The 14,766-nt window shown below is 44.0% G+C and overlaps 2 protein-coding genes and 1 pseudogene across 9 annotated transcripts; 1 reads left to right on the plus strand and 2 right to left on the minus strand.

Annotated features, from left to right (window-relative positions):
- Positions 1 to 1,222: 1,222 nt before the first annotated feature.
- LOC123731530 (flap endonuclease 1-like) lies at positions 1,223 to 5,222 on the minus strand (annotated as a pseudogene). Its single transcript, XR_014383078.1, has 5 exons — positions 5,091 to 5,222; positions 4,727 to 4,768; positions 3,035 to 3,074; positions 2,768 to 2,938; positions 1,223 to 2,402 (listed from the first exon to the last, which is right to left on the minus strand). The product of XR_014383078.1 is annotated as a flap endonuclease 1-like (transcript).
- tm9sf1 (transmembrane 9 superfamily member 1) lies at positions 4,931 to 10,585 on the plus strand. Of its 7 annotated transcripts, none has more exons than XM_014181067.3 (10): positions 4,931 to 5,168; positions 5,303 to 5,384; positions 5,753 to 5,973; positions 6,298 to 6,429; positions 6,539 to 6,661; positions 6,764 to 7,116; positions 7,849 to 8,003; positions 8,488 to 8,673; positions 9,034 to 9,307; positions 9,747 to 10,585. In XM_014181067.3, the coding sequence occupies exons 3-10, from the start codon at positions 5,758 to 5,760 to the stop codon at positions 10,138 to 10,140; spliced, it is 1,833 nt and encodes a 610-aa protein (XP_014036542.1). In that variant the 5' UTR covers positions 4,931 to 5,168; positions 5,303 to 5,384; positions 5,753 to 5,757; the 3' UTR covers positions 10,141 to 10,585. The 7 variants fall into 7 exon arrangements, with proteins under 7 accessions (XP_014036542.1, XP_014036546.1, XP_014036543.1 ...); XM_014181071.3 differs by having other exon boundaries at positions 5,303 to 5,379; XM_014181068.3 differs by having other exon boundaries at positions 4,933 to 5,242; positions 5,315 to 5,384.
- Positions 10,586 to 11,880: 1,295 nt separating this feature from the next.
- nanog (nanog homeobox) lies at positions 11,881 to 14,156 on the minus strand. Its single transcript, XM_014181073.3, has 4 exons — positions 13,638 to 14,156; positions 12,861 to 13,219; positions 12,644 to 12,760; positions 11,881 to 12,198 (listed from the first exon to the last, which is right to left on the minus strand). Exons 1-4 carry the CDS (start codon positions 14,020 to 14,022, stop codon positions 11,902 to 11,904), a joined length of 1,158 nt encoding a protein of 385 aa, XP_014036548.1. The 5' UTR covers positions 14,023 to 14,156; the 3' UTR covers positions 11,881 to 11,901.
- Positions 14,157 to 14,766: the final 610 nt, after the last annotated feature.

Below are 14,766 nucleotides of genomic sequence, written 5' to 3' on the forward strand. Positions count from 1 at the left end.
AAACCAGACAGCACTTTTCTTTTTTCTTTACAGATAGCCAGGGGCACACTCCAACACTCCAACATAATTTACAGATAGCCAGGGGCCCACTCCAACACTCCGACATAATTTACAGATAGCCAGGAGCCCACTCCAACACTCCGACATAATTTACAGATAGCCAGGGGCCCACCCCAACACTCAGACATAATTTACAAACAAGGCATTTGTGTTTCATGAGTCCGCCAGATCAGAGGCAGTAGGATAGACCAGGGATGTTCTTTTGATAATGTGTGAATTTGACAAGTACTTTTGCATGTCAGGGAAAATGCATGGAATAAAAAGTACATTATCTCCTTTAGGAATGTAGTTAAGTAAAAGTTGTCAAAAATATACATAGTAAAGTACAGATACCTAAAAAAAAATATTTTTACATAAGTACTTTACACCAATGCTCATATCAAATAGGTATTTCAGTTGTGAAGCAAATACATGAACTAACAGCAGTGCTTTGAACATTTTAAATCTCATTACTTGCAATGAATTTCCTTCATTTAATTTGAACACTAAAATTAAAAGATAATTAAAACACTTGCCTTAAAATCATGAAAACCATCCACAGGAAAGGAGAAGCTATCACACACCCGTAGTGGTTTCTGACAAAAAGTGTTACAATTCAATTGGGTCACATCAGTGACATACTTCCTATTACTATGCCTAGCGTTTAGACTGTTTGTTAGAATACCAGAGCTGACAAGGTGAAAAAGCTGTTGATGTGCCCTTGAGCAGTTTCCTCTTACTGTGATTGTTTGGTCAAAAATAAACAAAAATAGCTTCTTAGCATGAGCAATTTCTCAAGCATGGATTTTGCTAGGACTGTCTAGGTGTGTTCTGAGTGGGGAGTGGAAGATGGAAAACTAGCTGTTACTGGCAGAAAGGTTTAGAACTCTCTGATTGGTATTTTAAGTAGTTTACTGACTGGTGATGTCACCAGGCAGGCCAAAACTCCATTCCACCAAAGCAGGCAGAAATTTCAGGCAGTCTTTTCAAAAAAGCTCTTACATTAAAAGGGCAATATCCCCCCTGTCCCTGTCAGAAGAGCCTACATTTGTCAGGGCATGGACTCTACAAGGTGTCGAAAGCAGTTAAACAAAACTTTTGTCAATAGAACCATCTCACCATCCTATATCTCCGGGCTTAAATGGGAATGCATGTGGGATTTGGATAAATATAAATCAAAATACAAAATTCATTATTACTTTTATTTAAGAAAAAATCATTTTAATAAAACTTGCTAGTTTAATTGGAAGACGTTAACTACTACCTTATTCTCACATTTTCAAAATGAAGAACAGACTTGGCTAGATACTGTAATTGTAGATGTCTAATTATCACACACACTCCTCAACTTCCTCTTTCCTTGCTTGACTTCCTCTTTGAAGTCTATTTGCCTGGGGTTGCACCGGTCTTCCATTTCTTGTTGGCTAATCCCTTTATCTCAGGTTCCTAAATAAAAAGGAGGAAGTAGAGAGGATTATTTTAATATAGATACAGTATGGTGTGGACAATGTTTTTCATGAATCAAACATAGATGAGGTATGGTATACACTGAGTGTACTAAACATTAAGGACACCTTCCTAATATTGAGTTGCATGTTGACTCCAATGCCTCCCACAGTTGTGTCAAGAAGGCTGAATGTCCTTGATACACACAGGAAACTGTTGGGTGTGAAAAACCCAGCAGCGTTGCAGTTCTTGACACACTCAAACCGGTGTGCCTGGCACCTACTACCACTCCCTGTTTCTCTCTCAGAGAGCCGATGATGGTGAATAGAGTCCAGTCATCCCGGTGTGCTGCCTTGTCGGCTCTTCATCATCTTCTTACAGACGTTTTTGATGTAGTTCTCACTGTGCACAAACACACTTCACAGTATGAGACATTTTATCACTCATACCAACCATGGCGTAACATCATGTGGATGTGGAGCAGGATTTCAACAGTGTGAAAAAGTAGTGCCATTGTCGGAAAGTACAGTGCCACATCAAATGATCCAAATAAAATCGACTTATTTAGAATACAAAAGTGTGACTGAAGCGTATATTCTCGTATTTACACCATTAAGTCAAATTTCCCATTAGTCATGCATTGACGTCAATGGGAAGAGTAGGATTCACCCCTGCCATTTTTTACTCAAATAAATCAGAGTGAGGCTCCATAAGGGTTGCAATATAACCACAGTGATGTTCTATTATGTCGACCCTATCCTGTACCTGAACTGTTTCTCTGCACACATGAACTGGATAAGGGCGTCCTCGTCGGGCTCGCTCCACTTGAGATCTACGGTGGAGTAGTCCACAACGTCAGGCTGCAGGAACAGACCTCTGGCCTCCTTATACAGCCAGACCTCTGGGGCAGGGTGCTTCTGCAAGGGGCCAAGGAGACACTCACACTGACTTCTGGGAATGGGATAACTGCTGCGTGACGGTTTGGAACTCAAACTAGGGACTGCTTATTATGTGGGACTGTCGTGCATGTGTGCGTTTAAGAGGAGCAAATTAAAACAATGGAGAATTGGGATTACAAACTCTTACAAAGTTTGACAGTCACAACACAGGTGAACTCACAGAAGGATAGGAAGCTTCCTAAGATAGAGAAACCGAAATGTTATAAGTAACCTCAAAAACAAATATCCAACACACACACAGCTTCTATTGTTATAATACTGTTAGATAAACTGTATGACTGGGATGAAAGATGGCTAAGGTGGTATAGAAACTGCAGTAGTACTTTGCGTCGCTGGTGGTGAGGTGCCTCAGTAGGACCCCTGCTCCAAATGTCAGGCTGTCCGTATCTTCTGTTGCCGTGGCGACAGGGTGAGCAGCTTCTTGCACTCGTCGTTGTGCTGCCAGGTAACTTCCACCAGACGCTTACTGAACTTGTCAATGTTCTCCTGCACCCCTGGTGGTGAATAGAAAAATTGGTCATCATTACACACGTGTTGGTGTAATTTCTGTATCATGTAAATGTTTATTTGCTGTTGGTGACTTCCTGTACCTGTTTCCTGCACCTGGGCCAGCAGTTTCTCAGCATCCTTCTCCAGATAAAACCACACAGAGAGAGAGGTTAGATTAAGACTCCCGAGTGACGCAGCGGTCTAAGGCAATGCATCTCAGTGCTTGAGGCGTCACTAGACACCCTGGTTCGAATCTAGGCTGTATCACAACCGGATGTGATTGGGAGTCCCATAGGGCGGTGCACAATTGGCCCAGCGTTGTTCGGGTTTGGCCAGTGTAGGCCATCATTGTAAATAAGAATTTGTTCTTAACTGACTTGCCTGGTTAAATAAAAAAGACATTGTTCAACATTTTAGAAAATACATAATGCATATCAACATCCCAAGGAGGTGCAATAAAGTTGTGATCTTGATGTGACCCCTGTCCTTGTGACTTCAGCTGTGGGGGCTTGCCATCAAATGCGTAGACAGGTTTGATCCCGTGCCTAAGCATGTGGATGGTCTGGTAAAACGTGCCCATGAGGTGGCTGAGGATGCAAGTGAAATCACATGACTAACAGAGACTTGAAAATATCATATTAGAATGGGTTAGAAGAAAATACAAAGTATATTCATGTTGACATACACTACAAATATAAAAGTATGTGGACACTTCAAATTAGTGGATTCGGGCCTCCCGAGTGGCGCAGCAGTCTAAGGTAGTGCTAGCTGTGTTACTACAGATCCTGGTTCGATACCGGGCTGTGTCGCGAGACCCATGAGGCGACGCACAATTGGCCCCAATCGTCCGGGTTAGGGGAGGGTTTGGCCGGCCGCGATGTCCTTGTCACATCGCGCTCTAGCGACTCCTGTGGCGGCCCGGGCACATGCACATTGACACGGTTGTGTACATTCCCGTTTTAAGCGTGCATTGTGTCAAGAAGCAGTGCGGGATTGTGTTTGTGACACATGGCTATCGACCTTTGCCTCTTGTTGAGAAAAAGGGGAAATTGGGGAGAAAAAGGGGGTAAAAAATATATATATACATACATAAATAAAAAATGTGTGGATTTGGCTATTTCAGACATGCCTGTTGCTGACAGGTGTATAGAATTGAGCACACAGCCATGCAATCTCCATAGACAAACATTGACAGTAGAATGGCCTTACTGAAGAGCTCAGTGACTTTCAACGTGACACTGACATAGGATGCCACCTTTCCAACAAGTCAGATCGTCAAATTTCGGCCCTGCTAGAGCTGCCCTGGTCAACTGTGGTAAGCCATACAAACTCACAGAATGGGACTGCCGAGTGCTGAAGCGCGTAACACATACAAATCGTCTGTCCTTGGTTGCAACACTCACTACAGAGTTCCACTTTTTTTTTTGTCATACCAGTGGTATTGGTCTGTTATAAACTGGGTGGTTCGAGCTCTGAATGCTGATTGACTGACAGCCGTGGTATTTCAGACGTATACCACGGGTATGACAAAACATGTATTTTTACTGCTCTAATTACTTTGGTAAACAGTTTATAATAGCAATAAGGCACCTCGGGGGTTTGTGGTATATGGCCAATATACCACGGCTAAGGGCTGCATTCATTTATAATTGAGTTTAGACAGCTAGCTTGCTAGCTAACGTTAGCAACTTGAAGATATTTGAATGTGAATATTTTCTACAATATAACATTTTATAAAATAAGGATTTATCATGACTAACATACGAATAAAACATTGCTTACATGCAACTCACTGGCTGTTCTCGTGTCACTTTCGCGGAATCTTCTGTTTCGGGCTGCGAAGAAAATACGAAAACTGTAATAAGACATTAAAATTTGAACATATGGTACAAAATTAATGAGAGACTGGGTTGACAATCCAGGACTCTTCGAGTATCGTTCATCGATTGACCGGTAACAGATTAAAAGGCCTGTGTCTTTGACAGGAAGTAAATAAACATATTTGATGAGACTAAGGGAAATCCGGTCGAGAGAAATATCATGAATTTAAACAGTAATCAGAGGAGACACAACGACAATTACTATGCACAAACTAAATAATTATATTGATCATATTTTATTTAGATAGTAAAATATAAGAGATTTGAAGATAGGTACCGTGGAGGTGTGTTTATGCTTCTTCCCACCGCCCACTCCGGAAAAGTCAGCCATCGTTAGCTATTTTTATTTTTTAAGGTGACGTGGAGTCGGTACCTACTTCATCCCGATTCATGTGTCTTTAAAAGTACGACACATATCTGGATTTCTAGGTAATCGAAGTAGCAAAATTGAAACTAACTGGAATATTAAAAATGTGTATCAATATTTAGATTCAATCCTAGCAGGACATCGCTGAGGAGGCGAGTATTCTTGGGCCTGGAATCTGAGGAATCCAGCGGGCAGACAGGTTTGGTACGATATGTTCTAGAGCTAGCGAGATGCACGGTACGATAGCTAGTTCCTCGATGTAGCTAGAGGACCTTTTTTTTATAGATGAAAGCAAGTAATTCTGTATGTTTATTCAACTGTAATAACGTAGCTAGTAGAGTCAACACTGACTACGTACAGACTCTTTGCAGAGTTTACTCTTGCAATGCACTATCGATGTGTTGTTGTTTCACAGGTAGCCAGGGACAGTCGCTATCTAGGTGATGGCTGTTGTTGATATAGCAAAGTGATGTTATATCGACATGATGCAATGGTTTGCTCTCACTGAATATGCTTATAGGCTTTTTGACAATTGACCTGTTCAATTATTGGAATCTATTCATTTTCAACAGGGCCCATGATGGCTGAAATTGAACATCCTAACCAGCAAGGAGTCTGCCGGATGATAGGTTATTGCATCTTGGTCCTGTGTCTCGTGCCACATATAACATGGGCTACAGTGAGCTACAAGCAAGGGGATCCTGTAACATTATATGTCAACAAAGTTGGTCCTTACCATAACCCTCAGGAAACGTATCATTACTACACGTTGCCTGTTTGCAGGCCTAAAGAGGTCAGTGAATACATGTGAATATCATAGGAGGTTGGTGGGACCTTAATTGGGGAGAACAGGCTTGTGGTAATGGCTGGAGCTGAGTAAGTGGAACGGTATCAAGTACATCAAACATATTTTTCATGTGTTAGATGCCATTCCGTTTGTTCCGTTCCAGCCATTATGAGTTGTTCTCCCCTAAGCAGCCTCCACTGGTAGATATGCAAATATATGACTAATGAATTATGCTTGTAGGGCTCTACAGATGCATGTTAGTAGTGTGTGTGTGTGTGTATAATAATTATATTAAGACTTGGCATACCATGAGAACATTTTTTTCCCCAGGTGCACCACAAGTCCCTTAGTCTAGGAGAAGTACTTGATGGGGATCGGATGGCAGAGTCCCTGTATGAAATCAAATTCAGAGAGAATACAGAGAAGAAGTTACTCTGCCAGCTAACCCTCACAGAGAAAGAGGTATTTGCATTTGGACAAAATACGCAGAACTTCACAGTACATTGCATCATGGAAAGGTGTAACTAAACCTAGTTGGTGATGTTTTTCCTTTATTGCTCCTTTCATGTAGGTGGACCAACTCCGAGAGGCCATAGAGGAGCTGTATTACTTTGAGTTTGTCCTGGATGACATTCCCATCTGGGGCTTTGTAGGGTACATGGAGGAGAGTGGCTTCCTGCCACATAGTCATAAGGTGGGTTAGTCTGACTCCCTTCAGTTCTCTCTCCCTCATGGCAAAACCCAAATATATGTCTACCTGCATTGTGTGTCTGTCTGTGTGGGTGTGTGTATATAGGTGGGGCTGTGGACACACCTGGACTTCAACATTGAGTACAACGGCAACTCTGTGATCTTCGCCAACGTCTCCGTGAAGGACTCTAAGCCAGTGCCCCTGGAGGAGGGTGGCGCCGGGCACGGGGCGGTGGGGACGGGCGGCGGGCTGGCACTGTCCTTCACCTACAGCGTGCACTGGTTCGAGAGCCCTCTGACCCACGCCCGGCGGGCCGAGAGGCTGAGGGACTACTCGTTCTTCCCCAAGACCCTAGAGATCCACTGGCTCTCTATTATCAACTCCCTGGTGCTGGTGGTACTGCTGCTGGGCTTCGTCATCATCATCCTCATGAGGGTCCTCAAGAATGACTTTGCCAGGTGACCAATGAGGGGACGGAGTGAGGAGGTTTAAACATTAATGATGTTCTGTTTTGGGGCCTCCCGAGTGGCGCAGTGGTCTAAGGCACAGCTAAGTGCAGGCACAGCTAAGTGCTAGCTGTGCCACTAGAGATTCTGGGTTCGAGTCCAGGCTCTGTCGCAGCCGGCCGCGACCGGGAGACCCATGGGGCGGCGCACAATTGGCCCAGCGTCGTCCGGGTTAGGGGAGGGTTTGGCCGGCAGGGATGTCCTTGTCCCATCGCGCACTAGTGACTCCTGTGGGCGTCCTGACACGGTCGCCAGGTGTACGGTGTTTCCTCCGACACATTGGTGCGGCTGGCTTCCGGGTTAAGTGGAAATTGTGTCAAGAAGCAGTGCGGCTAGGTTGGATTGTGTTTCAGAGGACGCACGTCTCTCGACCTTCGCCTCTCCCGAGTCCGTACGCGAGTTGCAGCGATGAGACAAGACTGTAACTACTTCCAATTGGATACCACGAAATTGGGGAGAAAACAGAAAATAAAATAAAAATATTTTTTTTTTAAAAGGATGTTCTGTTTTACTGGAGAGCTCACATTGATATTGGCATGTAAGAGTTTGGGTATAATTAGAGTAGGTCTATTTGTGGCTATATATCATGTTTTATTGGGATTATGTGTGGAAATTGTAGCTAAATTTTGTGGGAATGACATTCCCATATCTCAAGATCTTTCTCTCTTCTGGTTGTTCCTGTAGGTACAATGTTGAGGAGGAGGGCGGCTGTGATGATCTGGACCAAGGGGATAATGGCTGGAAGATCATCCACACAGATGTCTTTAGGTTCCCCCCTTATAAAAGCCTGCTGTGTGCCGTGTTGGGAGTGGGGGCTCAGTTTCTAACCCTGGCCACAGGTAACCATCAACACTGGTTTAACACTCAGAACACATTAATTCAATCTTACAATTACTGCTGATCTGATCAGCATGGACACACGCATAACTTGGATGTGAACACCTACCTACATGTACAAATGACCTCGACTAACCTGTACCCCCGCACATTGACTCGGTACCGGTACCCTCTGTATATAGCCTCGTTATTGTTATGTAATTTTCTTGTTACTTTTTTATTTATTTTTTTACTTTAGTTTATTTAGTAAATATTTTCTTAACTATTTATTGAAGTGCATTGTTGGTCTAAGAGTTTGTAAGTAAGCAATTCATGGTAAGGTCTACACCTGTTGCATTCGGGGCATGTGACAAATACAATGTGATTTAATGTACATGGACCATGCCTGTGACAAAGTAGTCTGTAGAAATTAAGAACTGTGGTTATCACTACAGGCTCCTTCCCCCAAGCTCTCCCATTTGACCTCTGTGTCTCTGGTTGCTGTAGGGATCATCGTCATGGCGCTGCTGGGAATGTTTAACGTGCATCGCCATGGTGCTATCAACTCGGCGGCCATCATGCTGTACGCGTTGACGAGCTGCGTGTCAGGATACTGCTCCTGTAGCTTCTACACACAGATACATGGCCAGCGCTGGGTCTGGAATATCATTCTCACCTCTTCACTCTTCTCAGGTGAGCGGACAGATTTGGTCTTCTGAATCACGTCATACATATCGTAAATATTCCATATAGATTGTTCGTGTCATTTGTTTTTGACAATTCTGGTTGAGTTTCAATTACAATAAAACTCTGAACATCTAAAGTTTACACTGTATTCATTTTTAGGCAGGATGTGTGTCGAACTGTTGAGTTTCAATTACCATAAATCTTCTCTCCATCTCTGCTTGAACCGGACTTTCTCCTCTATTTCCCCTCCCTTTCTTCCTTCCTCCACTCTTCTTCCTTCCCTCTCTCCACCCATCTCACCTTGTTACCCACCCTCTTCCTACTTCCTTGATTCCCTCCTCTAACCATCCTCCCTCAACCCCACAGCTCCCCTGTTCCTGACTTGGAGTGTGGTGAACTCAGTCCACTGGTGGAGCGGCTCCACCCAGGCCCTGCCTGCCTCAACAGTGCTGCTGCTGCTGGGGGCCTGGGTCCTGGTGGGATTCCCCCTCACTGTCATCGGGGGCATTGTGGGCAAGAACCGTGCAGGCAACTTCCAGGCCCCCTGTCGCACACGCAACATCGCCCGCCAGATCCCCACACAGCCCTGGTACAAGCACACGGCTGTACACATGGCCATTGGGGGCTTCCTGCCTTTCAGGTGTGTGCGAGTATGTGTGTAACAAGATCAATATAACAGAGAGCTTCTCTCTGGGTTTGGTAATGGAGTCCTGTTGCTGAGTCATGAGTGAGTGCTTTTCCCCCTGTCTCAGTTAAACAGCTGTCGCTCTAGAGTCTATAACCTTCTGTGGCAATGACTCATTGTGTATAAAACCAATCGATCACATTTAGTTTGTGGTCGTGCCTTTTAGTAGCTGTCATGTGACAGAACATAAACCAGAAATAGAGTGCATCTATAACGTTAGTGTGTATATCCTACTCCTGTCTTGTTTTATGATTCAGTTCTCTCCCTCCATGTCAGGGCAATCTATTTGTGATTGTTTTCAGCAGCGAGCTTAAAGTAATCTGAACGTTGAACACCGGCATAAATTGTGTGTATATTGTCTAGCCTACTCCTGACCCTAACCTCTCTCCCTCAGTGCCATCTCAGTGGAGCTGTACTACATCTTCGCCACCGTGTGGGGACGAGAGCATTACACCCTGTACGGCATCCTCCTCTGCGTGTTCGCCATCCTCCTCTCGGTGGGCGCCTGCATCTCGGTGGCGCTCACCTACTTCCTGTTGTCGGGCGAGGACTACCGCTGGTGGTGGCGCAGTGTGCTGAGCACAGGTTCCACGGGCCTCTTCATCTTCGTCTACTCAGTCTTTTACTACCGCAATCGTTCGAGTATGAGCGGCCTGGTGCAGAGCGCAGAGTTCTTTGGTTACTCTCTCCTCACAGCGCTGGTCTTTTCCCTCATGCTGGGTACTGTCTCCTTCTGGGCCTCGCTGGTCTTTATTCGCTACATCTACCGCAGCCTCAAGATGGACTAAGGGAATGTACAGCCGATTACATAACAGCCCAGTTTGAATGTCTTTGTCCTTTCATTTAGTCGATTTGATTGGTTGGAAAAAAGTATTTTCTTAACCAATCACATACAGGTCAGTGGTTGCCACAAGGAAGTGAAGGATGCATTTGGACATAGGAATTGGTCAGTGTATATGCCTCATGGGGTGGGGGAACCCAGGGGCCTTGTAGAAATATGAAAGACTGCCATAGAGGTTGAGTAAGGGAATTGGGAGTTAGGTGAAAGGGTATCTATAAAGGGATGAATGTGTCCTTTTGAGTGTGTTGTGCAATGTGTTGCAGGCTTGCAGTTTGGCATCAGCCTCTGGCAGAAGTGATGGGAGAAAGTGTGTACTAGTCACCATCCACTGATTTTGGTTCTGGTGTAAATATACAATCTTTTCAATAAAGACATCTTTTTATTACAACCTATTCACTTTGAGCTAGCGCAAGATAGTTCCAGGCCTACTCTGATTTAATTCAGTTTTATTCACAGGAGGCTGCTGAGGGGAGAACGGCTCATAATGGCCAACATTTGGAAGCCATGTTCGATGCAATTGATAACGAGCATGTTCTCCCAATTATGGTGCCACCAACCTGAGCCTAGCATCCTGGCTAAGGAATGCACTTGTACAGAAACAGCAGGTAGCGGAGCTATTCCAGCACACAAGGCTACTTAAATGAGAGCTTGGGAATATACACAAGCAAGCTTGGTACACATAAACTAAGTATTTTGAATGAACATTTGCCCTGTTAAAACATGGTTTATTTGTGTACCAAGTCATTCTTTCCCCATGAAAGAGTAACATTAGTAACAGATTACATTTATTACCATAAACCAGAATCAAAGCAGTCAGTGTTGAGTTATGTACATATTTACACCAGGTAGGTTGCTGGGTTCATCTAACAACGCCTTAAAAAAAAAAAAAATCAAGTTAAAATCTACCAATAAACCATTTGCCCAAAATGTCACGAGTACATCAACCAAGATAACAAGTAAATCCCACAATTTTATTACAGGTTGACTATGCAACAATAGGGTTAATTATACAACTAGTACTCATTTTAAAAAATAACACTTGACACTGTTATATAGGCACAAAGTAGAAAAAACATTACGCTGGGAGGTAGCATTTGAAATCTGCCGAGACAACCAGTTATTGTACATGTCAATGCATTTTCCCCATGTTGGGCCTAGTGAACAAAACCCTGACATGGAGGGGAAGGAATCACCACACACTGTACAACGTGGTCATAAAACATGGCAATAATGTTAAGAGCATCCAATAGGATACAAATCTGGTGTGGCATGGACCAACAAACATTCAGTAGGAACATGTGTAACATCTAGTAGTGCCTTGCACAGATCACTTCATCAAGTAGGCTAGTGAGGGAATAAAACCGTGCCACTTCCAGCATAGACACAGCAAAGCTTCGTCAGAGTAGTATCAAAAAGCAGAATGTCAAAACAGCAACGATATTCAATACACAGATAAAAACTTTGGAAGGTATAAAACAAACTTCAGATTTTTTTTAAGAATATGAAGGGATACAATTTCTCAAGTGGGGCCAGCGAATGGTTAAAATGGATTGATAAGATTAGCCAACACCTCGTCACGAAATAGAGAATTGCATGTGTCTGAATCTTAATTGTAATAATCATTCAAAACGAGAAAAAATGTAATACCTTGACAAACCAGTGAATTTACCACCGAGACCACTAACATGTTACCTATGTTAGTTATTGGCTAGACTTGTGGAACAGTCATGTGGATGGGGCTCATGACTTTCCAGTCATCACTGTTGCTGCTAGTATGGTGGTTTACACTGACCGTGCTGTAGCCATTGGGGTATTCATGGGTCACAGCTGGGGGCAGGGGCCAGATGCCCAGGGGCCTTGCAGGGGGCTGGGGGGGCGAGGATGGCCGAGGGTACCCAACAGCATAGTAAGGCAGGTTCTGTTGAGGACTCTTCCTTAACATGGCCTCTCGAAACTGTTGAGCAATGGTGTGGTCCTGGATCTGTGCTTGGGGTTCGCCCTGAAACTAAAAAAACAAAACAGATGGTGGTTAATATCACCAAAGGTCAAAAGCACAGCTGTGCGTAGTGATGTATCATCCTGCCTTTAAGACATTGTCCAGACTAGGGACAGGTCTCCATTGTGGATGAGTCACTCTATGTCCAAGCCTATTGCCACTCTGTTACTGACCAACAGGATGCACAAGCTAGACAAGTGGTTGAGCAATATATACTGTAAGTGTAGTATTGCAAAAAAATAGTCAAATGCCTTAATTGGGTAAGGAAAATTACTATTGGACAGGGTTACAGAGCACCCACTCTCTGCAGGGATGGCAGAAAGTGGATGTTTGCAGTTAAGGGTTAACATATTTTCACCCCAACTCCTGTTTCCCCTGAAAAACAGATGCTGACAGTGCTCATGCATCTTTATTCACCTGCTACATTAAGTTAGAGCACTACAATTGTGCTCACCTGAGGGCGCTGTGGCATGTTGGGGTAGCCAGGGTTGGGGTACCCAGGTGGTGCCCAGCTTTCGTCTTTCTGGTGCCTCTTCAGTTTCATCCTGCGATTCTGGAACCATGTTTTTACCTGTAAGAACACATTGGGCAACAGAAACAAATACCAGCTATGATTTGATACATTTGTGAAGTGCAGGTTGTTCTTAACACAGTGAGTAGCCTTAACTCACCTGTTTGTAAGTTAGCCCAGTCAGTCCAGACAGGGTCTTCATCTCAGCAGGGGTGAGGTACTTCTGCATGTTAAACCTATGAGTAAGGGCACCCATTTGGCCTGTTGAGAAAGCAGTTCGAGCTTTTTGTTTAGGGATATTCTTGTCCACTTTCTCTGGGGAAGATGGGGGCAATGACTGCAGGGTGCAGTCCTCACTCCCCATAACTTGTAGACTTCTAAACTCCTCTGGAGGAGAACTGGAGACATGCCCACTGCCATTTGGGCTTCCACTGGCTGTCTCCAACTCATTTCTCACCCAGGTGGTATGGTTGGCTTGAGAATTGTGCGCCTCTCGGTCGTTCGCAAAACTCAAAGAATCTGAGTGAGGAAAGGAGAAAAGTATGTACGCTTACTGGTATGTGAAGTCAGTTTTTTGCTTGATTACTTTAAATTCTCACGTGCAAACGTGGTTGTGCCATTGTCCACGCAATCTGACCAAGAGTAAACCCTTGCGCCAGTGGTCACTTTTAGCGGTTCATAACAAATAACCAGTAAGACGGCGTTGGATATACAAACACACATGGGCTCCGTTTGAGAGGGAGATCGTCACTTTAGCCCGAGACCCATCAAATACAGTGCAATAACTACCACTATGTCTACGATACCGCCCGTTACATTGACAAACTAGTTACCTAGAGTACAGTAGGACGCATTTACACGGATAGAGACTTACTCGGTGATCACAAAACAAGAACTAGTTAATGTTAGCTACATACCAGTAGCAGTAGTTATTTACCTGGTGAGGTGTGGGTCTCTGAGTCGCTCTGAGTGTCACTACTTGGCCGCTCGGTCTCCGTTTGCGGATCATGCGGAGCCCGGTTGTTGGAAATGAAAAGGCGGCCACTCTGGGTATGGCTGTGAGGGTCACCAAGACATGCCACAGAACCCGGGTATTGGCCATTGCTCGTGCCAGCATTGTTTTGTTCGGGAGTCCAGGATGGTGATTGATGCTGTGGCTGCGCTTGCGAGTAGTAGCTGGCGCTGACCCCAGGGTTGTATGTGGCCTCTGTCCAGCTGGAGAAGTTAGGATGATTTTGCTCAGCCCCTGGTTGGTACACGAGACCATAGGCAAAACGGTGGTAGGATGGGTTGAAGCTCACTGGTAGCTTCCAGTCTGCCATATTTTTCACTAACGTTAGTAGGCCTATGTGAACAAGAACCGTCCAAACAAATTGTCACGCAGTTTCCTAAAGATTGAAAACCACAAAACCACCCTTCCAGAAGCTCGAAAGTTCCTTGGTATGCTGTTTATAGGTGAATGTGTCTGGGTGTGGGTCAAGGTCGCAGCCAATCAGTCTTTCATTCAGGTATCTTGGCAGTGAGGCCGCGCCCCTGGAAGGGTCCATTCATTATTTCCATTATACACACATTTTGAACTAAATAGTAATTTGCACAAGCAAAATAGTTTCGACAGAAAGATGCTAAAAAGTATTTGGCAGAAACAGTTTAATGAATGGTTTGATTTATTTTGGTGCAATTCATTCCTCTTTATCGGATATCCATAAAATGATCAGCATTTAGATTTTAAAAGATTGAACTAGCTAATTGCAGAGTGCACACTTAATAGCTAGTTATTTATAATATCATTGCCAGTGCCACTGTGAGTTCCCATATTTGATTGATAAAATGTATCCTTTCTTCACCTTGAAAAGACTACATTTGATTAAATGTGGTAATGAAGTTTAATGGTTAGGGTGTTGTGCTCAGTCTCCTAATCTCATATTTTAATTTAAATAGGCCCATAACGTTTTAAGACATTTTTATTGTCAACTCTTGAATTGAACCACTGGGCACACACTGGTTGAATCCTCCACATTGTTTTCACTTCATTTCAGTGAAATTACGTTTAACCAATGTGGAATATA

Source organism: Salmo salar, chromosome 29 (genome assembly GCF_965601325.2).
Source record: "Salmo salar chromosome 29, fSalSal1, whole genome shotgun sequence".
Lineage (NCBI taxonomy): Eukaryota > Metazoa > Chordata > Actinopteri > Salmoniformes > Salmonidae > Salmo > Salmo salar.